Here is a 12,942-nt window from a genome sequence, read left to right on the forward strand (position 1 = left end):
TTATCCACACGCTGCTCCTAAATGTGTTTCTACTGCAGGTCTGTGAGTGCTGCAGAGCTGTGCATTAAACGAGGATTTCATATAATCGAGTTATCCGAATTACTCGATGAATCGTTGCAGCCCCAGTTGATATTAAAACTCTTCAGATCCAGGATCTGCTGCCAATCAGCAGCCGCTCCAACTCAACTCTAATTATGAGGAAATATGAGCGACAGGCGGGCGATCGAGAGACCGCAGGGTGGAGGAGAGAGAGGGGAGGGGTAAGATGGGTGTGCGATGGACAGAAAGGACAAGTGAGAGAGAGAGAGAGGCGGGGGGACATGACCTTTAAAAAGTGCCGACATGCAGGAGAGAGAGAGAGAGAGAGAGTGACAGAGAGCGCAGTGGGATCTATATGAGTCTGTCGATCGCCCACCGCTAACAATAGGCGATGTAAAGTGCCTGTCAGCACACACACAGACCCCCGATCAAAGAGCCATCGATCACACACACACAGTTATCCCTGCTTGATCAGATACTCACATGCAGCTGCTATCTCACACTCTCTTAATGACACTGAAATATAAGGCATTCTTTCAAATTAAAAGCATCAGTGAAGTCTGTTAAACTTTTTGTTCTCCAAGGGTAGCTTTGCATGATTCAAAGCTCTGAATAAGTCTCCTCAGCTATGTCCAAATCCAACTGAAACCCATGTACTCTGATTGGCCAGTATCTGGAAGGTTATTGAGGGTACAGAGCGCATAAGCACATGTACGAGTACGTGTTGGAGCCTGAATGGAGCCTGAACATCCTACATACAGCAGGAACATCATGATGTTGGTAAATAGTTTGCTCAGCAGGAAAAACCGAGGTTGGACTTAGTCTTTCAAGTACACAAACACATGTTGCTGTGTGCAGCGTGTCCCTGAAATGAGCTGTAATGTCAGGTAACGATTAAAATGACTGCAGCCTGCACAGACTCCTGTTCACACACTGGACTTCATTAAAGTGCTTTAACACAATAAACACGAGGGCTGTCGTTGTGATGCTTCACGGAAATACAGTTGTAGAAGAGTAACATGTTCCTCCACACAGAAACACGCAATTTATAGAATGATGGTAGATGCACTAGAACAGTGGTTTTTGGTGTTGCATTGCTGCTGATGTATTTGGCTTACCGTGTCTTCTTCAGGGTCTGTGTTTCTGCCCTGAAAGTGCCAAGTGGTGTTTTTTTAAGTGCCATCCATTTTTTGATTTGATTGAGAAGCCATAGAACTATTTTGAGCTGATAGCGCCGTGAGTGCAGTGGTGTTCAGAAGATGTTTGCTCTGAGCACTTTGAGCTCAGGCTTATTGGAATTGTTCAGAAAATAGACGCTGAGAGCAAAAGTGAGGCAGCCTGTGGGCAGACCTTTGCAAATCATGCTGTAAACAACACCTCTATGCTGACAACACTGTCCTTTACTGTTCAGTGGTGCTGTACATTGTGGTCTTCAGTGTTGCTTTGGATGGCTGAGAAACTGAATTTTAAATTTCACGTGACACCTGTCAGCACATTCGGCAGGAGAACTAGCTCCTTCAGAACAGTAGATGATAGAAGAGAAGAGAAAAGGCCTTTACTGTCATTGTACATGCACAACGAAGTTGTGGGTGCTTCACACCGACTTTGCCGGGATAAAATATAAAGCGTATAAAAGAAATAAATAACAAAAATAAGAGAAAGGCACACAATAGAGGACAAAGTGCTCGGAAGCAGTGCAAAGAAAAAAAGGACTTCTTAGAGTCCATGTGTGAGTGTCCTGAGTGATGAGGGTTACTCAGCCTAGGACTGGGCGATATATCGAGTTTTTAAATATATCGATATATTTTTATACGAGATATGAGATGTGATAATATCGTTTATATCGATATAGTCTATGTTACGTTATAATTATACTTGTGGAACCGCAAGTTTGCCTCTTTCATCCACTTTTGTCTCTACGCAACGTTACTCTGCCTCGCCTCTCTCCTTCACTGAACACAACTCCTCCCCCTCCATCGCTTCACCTGCAGGCAACGAGAAGATGGACACGGCAGCTATCAAAGAGGAGCTGGTCGGTAAAAAGAAAACATTTGGAGATTACTATTTTAGTGCTGTCAGCGTTACTCTCGTTAAAATGACCTTAATGCTGTAACTGCATTAATGCGGCAAATTAACGAGTTACCGCGGATCGCCCCGTGCGTGGGGCTACACGGCGTAGTGTTTGTTAACAGTCTGAATGGCCCAGGGGAAGAAGCTGTTAGTGAGTGTGGAGGTGTGGGACCTGATCGACTAGTGGGTCAAGTAGGTGGTGGGCGGGGTGCGAGGGGTCACCTGTGATGTCCATGGTTTACCTGAGATGATTTTTTCTCTGGGCAGATGGAAGCAGCGTCCTATCAGCGTTGAGATCATTTTAATGCTCCTCAATATAAGCTGAGGTTAGACCATCAGCCCTGGCTACTATTTCGCTCCAGTTACTTTTACCATTGCCCTAAGGAAAGCGTTGCAATTTTACTCAATGTGAAGCTGAAACAAAAAATATGAAGAACAATGAGATTTCTCATTTTCATCCTTTAATTTTGAATTCTACCTCCAGATGTTCTTGTTTCACTCCATTATTTGCTTTTCATAGAAATAACTTTATTACTTTTACTTTTTTTTTTTTTCCTACTGACAAAGTTTTTCTATTCGGCTGTATTATAAATGAAGTCTCTCTCAGGCTGAATGAACATGTATTCACACAGACACACACACACACACACACTATTCAAGTACATTAGCTTTTAACTGATAACCTGAAATGCCTATTGCGCGCACACACACACACACGCACACACACACACACTGTGGACTCTCCTGCACTCTAATCCATAAGTGATTCTTCCAGAGCCGCATCGCTGCAAATCTGCTGACCAACACAAAGCGCGCGCCTGCACACACACACACACACACACACAGAGCGAAAGGGTGGGTGTGTTTGTGAATACATTTGTGTCTGTCTGAATGTGTCTGTGTGTGTAAGTATATGAATATATACTGTACTTATAGAGAGTGTGTGTGTGTGTGTGTGTGAGTGTGTGTGTGTGTGTGTGTGTGTGTGTGTGTGTGTGTGTGTTGCAGCAGCATTAAAGCAGCTCGGCTTTGCTGCCACAGACACTTTTCTTACTCCTCACTTTGCTCGCATTAGAAATATTAAATGTAGACAAAGCTGAAAAATGTTTTTCATCTCATCTCCTTTTATATTAATACAATACACACACGTTATTCTCAGTACATCTCAGTACATTTTATTCATACAGCCAAAAGTTAAACATTTGTGTGAGTGATTTCTGTAGAAAAATTTATCCAGCCTGATGAAACCTGTAAATGTCTCAGATTACAGTGGAACCTGAAGGAAGCGCTCCATCCTCAGGTTCCTCCTCAGTCGAAGCGAATTCATGTAGAAGTTTCTGCTGGTTTATGTTAACGTTCACCTCATGAGTCCGAACTCTACAGCTTTTTATGTTCTTCTTGATGAAGCTGTTGTCATAATTTCCTGTAGTTATATATTTGTGATGTTTTGAGCTCTCTGGGCCACCGTACTGTGGCCAAAGAATATATGTATGATGCTGAAGCAAACCTGGAAGGACACCTTTACTTCAGTGTAAAACTCAGCTGACGTCGGCAGATTCTCGCTGCGGCCCTCGTTCTCCTAAGCGTTCCCCTTTAAGAGCATAAAAAGAATTCATGCATTTCTTCATTCAAATAAGTAGCTGTGGGGGAGTGACAACAGGCGAACATCTGCATCGTGCAGGATCAAATTCAGACTCCAGCATGTTCGGATGAGGTGGAAGATTACAGGAAGCAGAAATTACGATTTGCTGCCAAAGGTCACCTGATCACTTCAGTGTGTGTGTTATCAGGATTTCTTTTTTTTTTTTTTTCTTTTTTTTTGCCTGTCCCGTTTGGATCTTTAGCCATCAGAATTGTTGTCTGAAGGCCAAGAAAGATGCCAAGTTGATTTACTTTACCAAGTGGATCATCATGGCCTTGCCATATTGGTCCATTTGATTGACCTTTATTATAATGTATTTATTTTATTTTCGTTTTTTAAAGACAGGACAGACATGACTGGGGGATAGGACAGGGAGAAAGAATGAAAGAAAGAGAGGGAGAGAAAGAAAAATAGAGGGGAGAAGAGATGGTGAGAAAGGGGGGAAGAAAAAAAGAAAAACAAACAAAACACCTGGATCACCTGTATGGAGATAAAAAAAAAAACCAGAAGAGAAAACAAACAACAAAGAGCAACATAATAAAAACAACACCATCACAATAAACTAGCTAACAGTAGATAACAGTAGATACAAAATATTACGTGTTATTGTTTTTTTGTTTTTGTTTTTTTTGTTTGTTTTTTTTAGTATGTATTTCAATGAAAGTGTTCCCGGTGGTAGGACATGGTGCAGAAGTAGCACTGGGAGTCTCTGTTTGATGCCAAAGAAAAGATCACAAACTTCTTCTGGTTCCTGCGTGCTGAGGGGGAAGTCTCAGGAAGACCTGAGACCAGGAAACCAGGAGCCTGAAGAAAATTTTAATGCGTAATGTGTGAAAAACAGTGAGAATGAGGCACAGGAAAAAGGCAAAGTCCAAAAAACAGTCCAAAAACAAGGAAAGAACTCCGAACATGGCAATAGACAGAACCTTACTTGAAGCTTCACCTACATCACCATCACCCCACAGCACTCCTTGTGATTATATGAAGAATCATTTCTGGTGTGGTTCTTCTTTAAATGGAGTGAACACACACACACACAAACACACACACACGCGGGGGTCTGCAGGGGTGACTGAAGCCTATAGCTCACCAGAAGATGAGATGTGGTTGTGGTGGAAGGGGGGCTGGTGGGGTATTGAACAGAGCGCGCACGCACACACCCAGCGGGTGACCTTGGCGTTGTGCAGCCATTACACAATTCACTGGCAGGCCAATCGAATCTCTCTCTGTCGATCAATATCCTATTAAAGCAGCACACAAAGAGAGAGAGGCCGGGCGGGCGAGCGAGCGGGCAGGTTAGTGTAGCGGCCGCGGTCACATGTAATTGGTCACTTCAGTGTATTCCTGACTTCTCCTTCCTCTCTCTCGCTGCGATGTGTCATTAAACTCTCGCTCTCTCTTCCTGTCGTTCTTCCTCTGATCCTCCTCTTTCTTTTTTTTCTTTGCTCATATTCCTCCTCTCTTTCTTCCTCCCTCCGTCCTCTCCCTCGCAGTCTGTTTCTGCCGCTCTGTACAAACCTCACCTGAGCGAGACATTACAGCTGCGTTTATGAGGGCCATAAGTTTGTGGACAGTAACTTGTGTTTGTTGTGCTTGTTGAACTGACAACAGCGAGGCGTCCGTCTGTCACCAGAATTCCTACCGGTCAAAATTTAACCAAAGCAGTGCTCTTCAGGAAATAAGAGCTGCTGGTTGCTGACATGAGGGATCAGCATAAAATTGCTAGGTCTAGTTAATAGTTTTTTAAGGGTTATTTAATAGGAAAGAAAATATTACTGTACTCATATACACATACCAGCTAATGTTAGCCTCAAGTTTCCTAAAAATCACACTTTCCCTCTGACAAACAGTTTGATTACATTCTTATATTGTATGAGAGTTTAATCACTAAGAGTCCAACAATGTTAGATCCACTTCAAAGACCATTTCATTATGACCATAACAGTAGCTAACAGAGGCCAACGGCAGCTTACCGAGGCTATTAACAGTTAACTAAAGCCCCTTTTCCATTAATACCTACTCGGATATACTCACCACGGATCGCCACTTGGGTCGACTGGTTTTCCATTACAATCTGGTACTACCTAACATTCGTGGTTGTCGTCATAGCAACGCATCCAAGCATCCCGCAATGTAATTAATATACGACATGATTGCTACAAAAAAGGGTGGACGTCAAGGCAAGAATATATCTGCTGCTCGGTCTGTGGCTTTTTGTCAGACTTGGGGAACACGGCGTTGTTTTTTGTAACCGTTTCCTTCGTTGGCGAGTTTCAAATAAGGGTGGTTTTATTCTTGTCAACATGACGCTCTCATGACTCATCGAGTGAAGCTACTGTCCAGCTAATCGGTGGCATGCAGTCTGACGGTGTTACATTTTAGTACTGACTAAGAACCCTGGGCGAGCAGGTACTAAAAAAGTACTTGGTACCAGGTACTATGACCTAATGGAAAACCCTGATAACTGTTGTGAACCGTGCCAAGTCGATCCAAGTAGGTACTAATAGAAAAGGGGCTTAAGGCTAACACAAGCTAACATTACCTAACTAAGGCTAACTACAGTTAACTTAAGGCTAAGAGTAGCTAAATAAATGAGGACACTTCTCACCCTGCATTGACAGCTGAGGTAAACAGTGGACTAACAGCGTTCCACAGAAAATTCTCGGGGAGATCCGTCTAGGTGCGGCTGTTATGGGGTAAACTCAAAATGTTTTTGATCTCTGTTAGCTGACATGTTAGCATGTTTGTCCTACAGCAGCTAACATAGCTAGAATTATGCACTTGAATTAGGCAGTGTAAGAAAACAGAACTCGGTTGACTGCAATCTGTAATCTACTGACATCTAGTGGTGAAAAATGTTACACACTGTAAGTTTAAGATTTGAAAGGTAATTCAAGCATGATTGTGTATGGCAATCTGTTAAATTACTGCAGGTGAAGGGACTTCTCAAACCTGGTTTCTTTACATATTAGATTTAAAACGCTGATATTTGTGTAATACGATCCCTACATTTTCATAGTCAGGGGATCTTTTTAAGTGAATCGATTAAACAATGGGTGTTCCAGTTATTAATTGTGCCTAGTAAACTGGCACGTGGGTGTAGCACAGGCTGTAAAAGGAGCTGCAGCTCACTCTGAGTCTCTTTGATGTTTTTAGACACTTGTAACCAGCTCTCTCACACACACTCACACACACAGATGCATGAGTGGAGTGCCAGCAGTGCACCTTGGCACTGAAACAGATTTCATGAAAACACACACACACACACACAAACTTCCTGCCAGTGTGTCAGGAGAGTTGATATTAGACGTAAGGATGTTGGGGATTACAGCTGATATGATGGCTTCACACACACACAGTGCAAACACACAAACACTCAAATAGATAAGAAGGCAGATGACCCACTTGGCACCTTCTCGTACCTTCGTCTGTCTCGCTATCGCGCTCACGCACACACACACACACACACACACACACACACACACACACACACACACACACACACACACACACACACACACACACACAGGATGAAAGATGAATAAACCTGGAGGCCTGCATGCTTCAGACTCCTCCTCCTCCCTCCCCTGCCCTCTGCCACACACACCTGGTGGTGTGCCAGCAGCAGATGGGCACCGTGGCACAAATGACACAAAGATGTTTGACAATTTTAATAATAATCACAATAATAATCATAATAATGAAAGTGTGCATTGGAACAATAAAACAAAGGGAACAGCTGTAAGCGATCAAAGAGGTGCCTTTGCGAGTTCTCGCAGAAACACGATGAAGATGTGCTTTAAAGGGGGGTTACAGTAGTAACCACTGTATGGCGAGTGACCTGAAAGCATCATTAATACAGCGAAGTTGAGCCGAAGCTCCGGCTGGCAGACATCCAGACAGCAGAGCACCGGCCCCCGGCATTCAAATGCAAGAAGTAAACACAGAGCAGCTTCATTACTGCCAGAAATCTAATCAGCAAGGATACAAATCAACCAGGAGCAGCTGCAGAGTGCTGCCAGCGCCCTCCACAGGCTGCACACGTCAGTGCAGCAGTGCCTCTCAGACAGAGCCCATCAACACCATGTTTCAGCTGTCATCTCATTTATGATTAACCATTAACATCTCAGAGGTTCACCCACAGTCTCAGTGAGCACATGCAGCAGATTATCCATGATTGGCTGCTTTTATATCCTTATCTCTTTTTATTCTAGAAAAAATCAGCTTTTCACTGAATTTCCCAGAGGAACATACCCAAGGGATTATTAAAGTTCTATTTTTATTCTTAATATTAGATGGTACACCATACTTTGTGTCTACTGATTATCTTTATTTTTACCACTTTGGACAGTTTCAGATCAGTTCAGCTTTATTTATATTGCACCAACAACAGTCGCCTCACGGCACTTCATATCGTAGGGTAAATATCCTACAATGATACAGAGAAACCCCAACAACAGACAACCCCCTATAAGCAAGCATTGGGAGACAGCTGGAAGGAAAAACTCCCTTTTAACAGGAAAAAACCTCTGGCGGAGCCAGGCTCAGGCCCATTATTTTTAACAGTTTATGCAACTAGTGAAGGAGTCTAGGACTTGCTTATGATGGCTGTTTTAACATCAATGATTGTTGGCGATCTCCATGTTACCATGGAGATGTTTAAAATGTCTAAACATGAGTTAGCTTAGTGAGCGCGAAGCTTCAGAAAGCAAGTGAACAAAGTGGCGTACGATATAACATGTTCTCAAGGTTTTCATCAAGACTGCGATAACGAAAAGAATCGAGTCTATAGGGGAGTTTGGGATTTGCAGTGCATTATGGGATGAGTAGTTCCTTCACAGTTAAGTCACTCTCCACACGGTTTGGTAGCTTTGCCTTTTTCAACTCAAGACTGGCTTCACTGAAAGCTTCACACTCTTTATGAGTTTGTAAAACCTCAGAGGAGAAGTGAACAAGAAGTTTCCGTCCAAAACTGGAGTCATAAAAAAGTGGACTACAATTATTAAATTACTGGGTAAGTTTACTTGTCCTCAGACGTAAAAACACAGAACAGGTCGACTGTTCGTTACGAGCCGTGGCAGTCACAGGAAACTTGTACGTTCTTTATTTTTCAGTTTTTAAATTATCTTTGTTTTTACTTCTTGCTCCCGTAGGAAAGGAGTTTAAAACGTCCACACACGAATGACCAACTCTCTGTGTGTGTGGGTCTGTATGTGTATATGTGTGGGTGTGTGTGTGTGTGCATGTGTGCGTGTCTCAGGTCAGCCCTATCTCTGCAGGGCAGAGAGAGAGAGAGAGAGAGTGATAGATAGGTGGAGCGAGATCACGGTGCTGAGCTCAGCAGAAAACTCCCCACCAGGTCCTGTCAGTCCTCCCCCTCCCTCCTCCTTCTCCTTTCATCCCATCACACCATCATGCTATCTGTCAATAAAACGATGAAGAGTAGGGATGAGGGTGTGGGGGGGGCTGGAGGCGAGGGGGTAGATGGATGTCCGGTTTTGAAGCTGATTGCTGCCTTTGTTCAGCAGGATTTTCAAATTGAAGCATTTGACAACAAAGAGCCGGATCGCTCCCTCGCTCCCTCCCTCCCTCCTTTAACACGGAGAGCCTCGCAGGGCTTTGTGGAAGAGCTTCTGTCCCCCGAGAATAGGATGGGGGGGGGCAGCAGAACATGAACAGATCAGAGAGGAAGAGGGCCACAGCTTGTTGTTGTTGGTAGATGCTAATGTTGCGTGCTAACTGCTCTCATATACAATGATGACATAAACTCCTGTTGTGAGCTAATATTGAATATGTAAACAGAGACAAGCGGTGCTCGGCTGCTCGTCAGGCTGTTTGTTGGGAGCAGTGGCTTTAGAGTCTCATTTATAAAAGTGACTCATTTTTGTCTTTTTTTTTAAGGAGGGCAGTAATTTTATCACCTCCTGAGCCAATTCATCCGCCCGCCAGATTAGTCCTGGCGATCCTCTGACCGTCAGAGGAGACGTTAACAGCTCTGAGCTGAACAGTCTCCCACTACTGCACACACAGGTGGGGCAATTTTAAATGCATACACCTGTGCACTTACTGGAGTGTTTAACGAGGAGCTAAACAACAACACCTGTCCGCACACAATCCCTGCATCATGCGCTTCAGGGTGAGCTCAGAAAACGTTCCCTGGAAGCTGCAGGAGGATCATATGTCGAAGCTAATCTGCTGGTTCTGCTCAGTGACTGATGCAAACACACAGTCACTCAGAATCTCTCCTTAAAATATTCTCCCAGGTTATTGGTGCTTTAACGTGGAGTTAATCAGGCTGTTCAATCAGTTGTGTTTTTGAAACGCAGGAATATTCACACGAGACATCTAGCGGGACGATAAGTGAAACTTATTTTCAAGGCCCTGTCCTTTGAACCAATCAGCTGTCCTCAGAGTGGGTCAATAAGCACCTCCTCCATTTCTGACAGGCGATCACACATTTTTCACTGAAGCTCAGATGGTTCAAAGACGCGTTCATTTATATGTATTGAATGAATGCAGGCGCCGCTCCGGTTTCCCTCTACGCTGCTGAAGTACAGGAACAGTAAAGGACTGTTTGTCAAGTAGTGTCCCAATCATCGTCCCTTGTTAACCTGTTCTCTCACTTCTCTGATTCAACATAATTATCTTCTGTTCCTGATTGGAGGCTGAATTTAAAGCCAAAGAAGGCAGCTGTGTCCCTCTCTTGTCCTTCACCTCCATCAGCACCATCTCTCCGTCACTTTACAGTTTTTGTTTAAGAAGTGCAGATTAAGCACAGAGGTTTCTGTTGGTCTAGTTTCCCAGGGAGAGGAGGTCCAGGATATAGCCTAACCCCGTCACTGGAAGAACGTGATAAAACTTATGTTATGCTTGTGGCGTGACGGGCGGTCAGATGTCCAGTGACGCGTTGTGTTGCAGCATCTCTTCGGGCAGGAGGAAACACACTTAATAAGAGTCAACCTTTACTTTTTAAATGTGCACTTTGGATGATTAGAAGCTTTAGTCTTCTTTTCTCGTGTGCAGCAGCTTTATGAGACAGTAACTGCTGCCGCAGCAGGCTTTCATTGGAGTGTCCATACTCCCATGAAGTCTCCTTCACTGCAGGAAGTTTCTTGTCTCCTTTAAGGAAACCTGAAAGTGTCAGTGAGGAGCTTTCACAGCTTGTCCTCCTGATTTTTATCAACATGTTTAACGCACCTTGTTCAGCCTCCAGGTGTGTGTGTGTGTGTGTGTATGTTCACTGATTATATAAAAATGTCACCGTATCCGTACTGACACTGTCTGTCTGTCTGTCCATCCATCAGCGCCCATCGCAGCCGGCACCGGGCCAAACTTCTCGCTGGCTGACCTCGACAGCTCCTCCTACTACAGCATGAGCCCAGGAGCCATGAGGAGACCACTGCCCAGTACCTCCTCCTCCAGGTACACACCAGCACACTCAGCACCTCCTCCTGTTGTTCATGTGACAATTTATCAGTTTTAATGACTGCAGTCAATCAATCGATTGACTAAGGTCAAAGTGTTTCTCAAAGAGGGAAACATGCGCGTCATAGAAAACTCTAAACAATGATCCAATAAGTGCTTTTGTAAAATAGAAGAAGTATAAAACTGATTCTATAATATTTCATGGAGCACCTGTAATAAAATAAATGGGACGCAGAGTCTGTGCAGTGACTCGCAGCACCTGCGCCCTGTTTAAATAACCTTTGTTGAGCTGTCAGCGGACAGAACGGTGAGGCGTCAGTGCTGAGTGTGAGCGCCACCTAGTGGCCCGTGGACTGACCTTTCAGCGATGCTGGAGAAGTCGCTTCATCATTGGCCGATGTTCCCAAACCAGAACTCGAGATGGCTTCATTTCGTTTTTTACTTCCAAACATTCAGATCCAGATGGTTTATGTTCCAGCCGTACAGTGCTCAGAGGACACACAAACAACAAAGAGTTGGTTGGATTTGTGAAATGAAATGACTGCAATGGACAGATGCAAGGATGACGACGGTCACACCCTCGTGCAGTGCACTGGATGGATGCTGTATCACAGACACGATAGGACGGCTGTCAGTATTTCACTAACTCACCTGCAGGGTGTGTAGAGTGTAGAGGCTACGGCAGCTTTGGTCTGTGCATGAACACTAACTGTTTGTTCCTAATGTGGCTTAATGTATATTAGAGCACACACACACACACACACACACACACACACACACACACACACACACACACACATACAGCTGATTGGTTCTGACCTGACCCCCTAAAACAGCCCTTAGAACACATGTGTCAAAGTCAAGGCCCGCGGGCCACATCCGGCCATCTTCATCCGTGGAGAGGAAATATTGAACATTAAATCGATGCACGGGACAACGACAGGAAAAGACATTTTTTAAAACGTATGTCAAAGTGTAACAAACTTGTTGGACTTACAACAGATGGAGCGCCGGTGTTGTGCGGTGAAAAAAGCGGACTAGTCAGCAGAATGCGAGTAAAGATGCAGGAGGAGAACTGTACCGGTGGGTTAACAGCATATCACTGCATCACACACCAGGAAAGGCTGTGTGGTAAAGTTCTAAAAGTGGAGCATGTAATGATCACCGCAACGCAAACCGTAAATTTTATCCAAGCTAAAGGTTTAAATTACCATCAATTTCAGTCTTTTATCTGGGAAATAGATTCAGAGTTTGCCGACATGCCATCATACAGAGGTCCGCTGGCTGAGTTGGGATAAAAATTCTCTATAGAGTTTTTGAGCTCAGCAAGGAAACCTGTCAGTTCATGGACATGACATGTATGATGCGGTGAAGGCATTTCAAGTGAAGCTGTCACAAATGCACCAGTGCAACTTGCCTCACTTTCCCTGTTGCCAAGTAATGTTGAACCAAATCAGCGCACTTTGCTGAACTGCACCTGTGCAGATTCAGATGGAGCTGCAGTGTAATGATACACTCAAGGGAAAGTACGACGCTAAATGGCCCGCACAGTTTATTAGTTCCACTCCTGAAGCAACGCCCCAGCTCCGTCGACATGCGGCTCCAACCTTGTATATGCTTTCATTTATTTTTTTCTGGGGTTTTGGCAGCATGTTCATATTTCTAACTTGCATAATTTTGACAGGATATATTTTTATGAAGAGCAAAATATTTAAAGTTAAAGTTTATTTTTTTAAGTTTATTTAATCTGGAATAATATTCCTGTC

The 12,942-nt window shown here is 43.9% G+C and overlaps 1 protein-coding gene across 8 annotated transcripts in view; it reads left to right on the forward strand.

Annotated features, from left to right (window-relative positions):
* The window catches only part of nfia (nuclear factor I/A), a 148,710-nt gene that overhangs the window by 109,659 nt on the left and 26,109 nt on the right, over positions 1 to 12,942 (forward strand). For all 8 annotated transcript variants that reach the window (XM_040040515.1, XM_040040516.1, XM_040040517.1 and 5 more), the window contains exon 5: positions 11,056 to 11,173. In XM_040040515.1, the coding sequence (XP_039896449.1) occupies positions 11,056 to 11,173 (118 nt within the window). The remainder of the gene's footprint in view (positions 1 to 11,055; positions 11,174 to 12,942) is intronic.

The sequence above is a fragment of the Simochromis diagramma genome, unplaced genomic scaffold (genome assembly GCF_900408965.1).
Source record: "Simochromis diagramma unplaced genomic scaffold, fSimDia1.1 OVJJ01000026.1, whole genome shotgun sequence".
NCBI lineage: Eukaryota > Metazoa > Chordata > Actinopteri > Cichliformes > Cichlidae > Simochromis > Simochromis diagramma.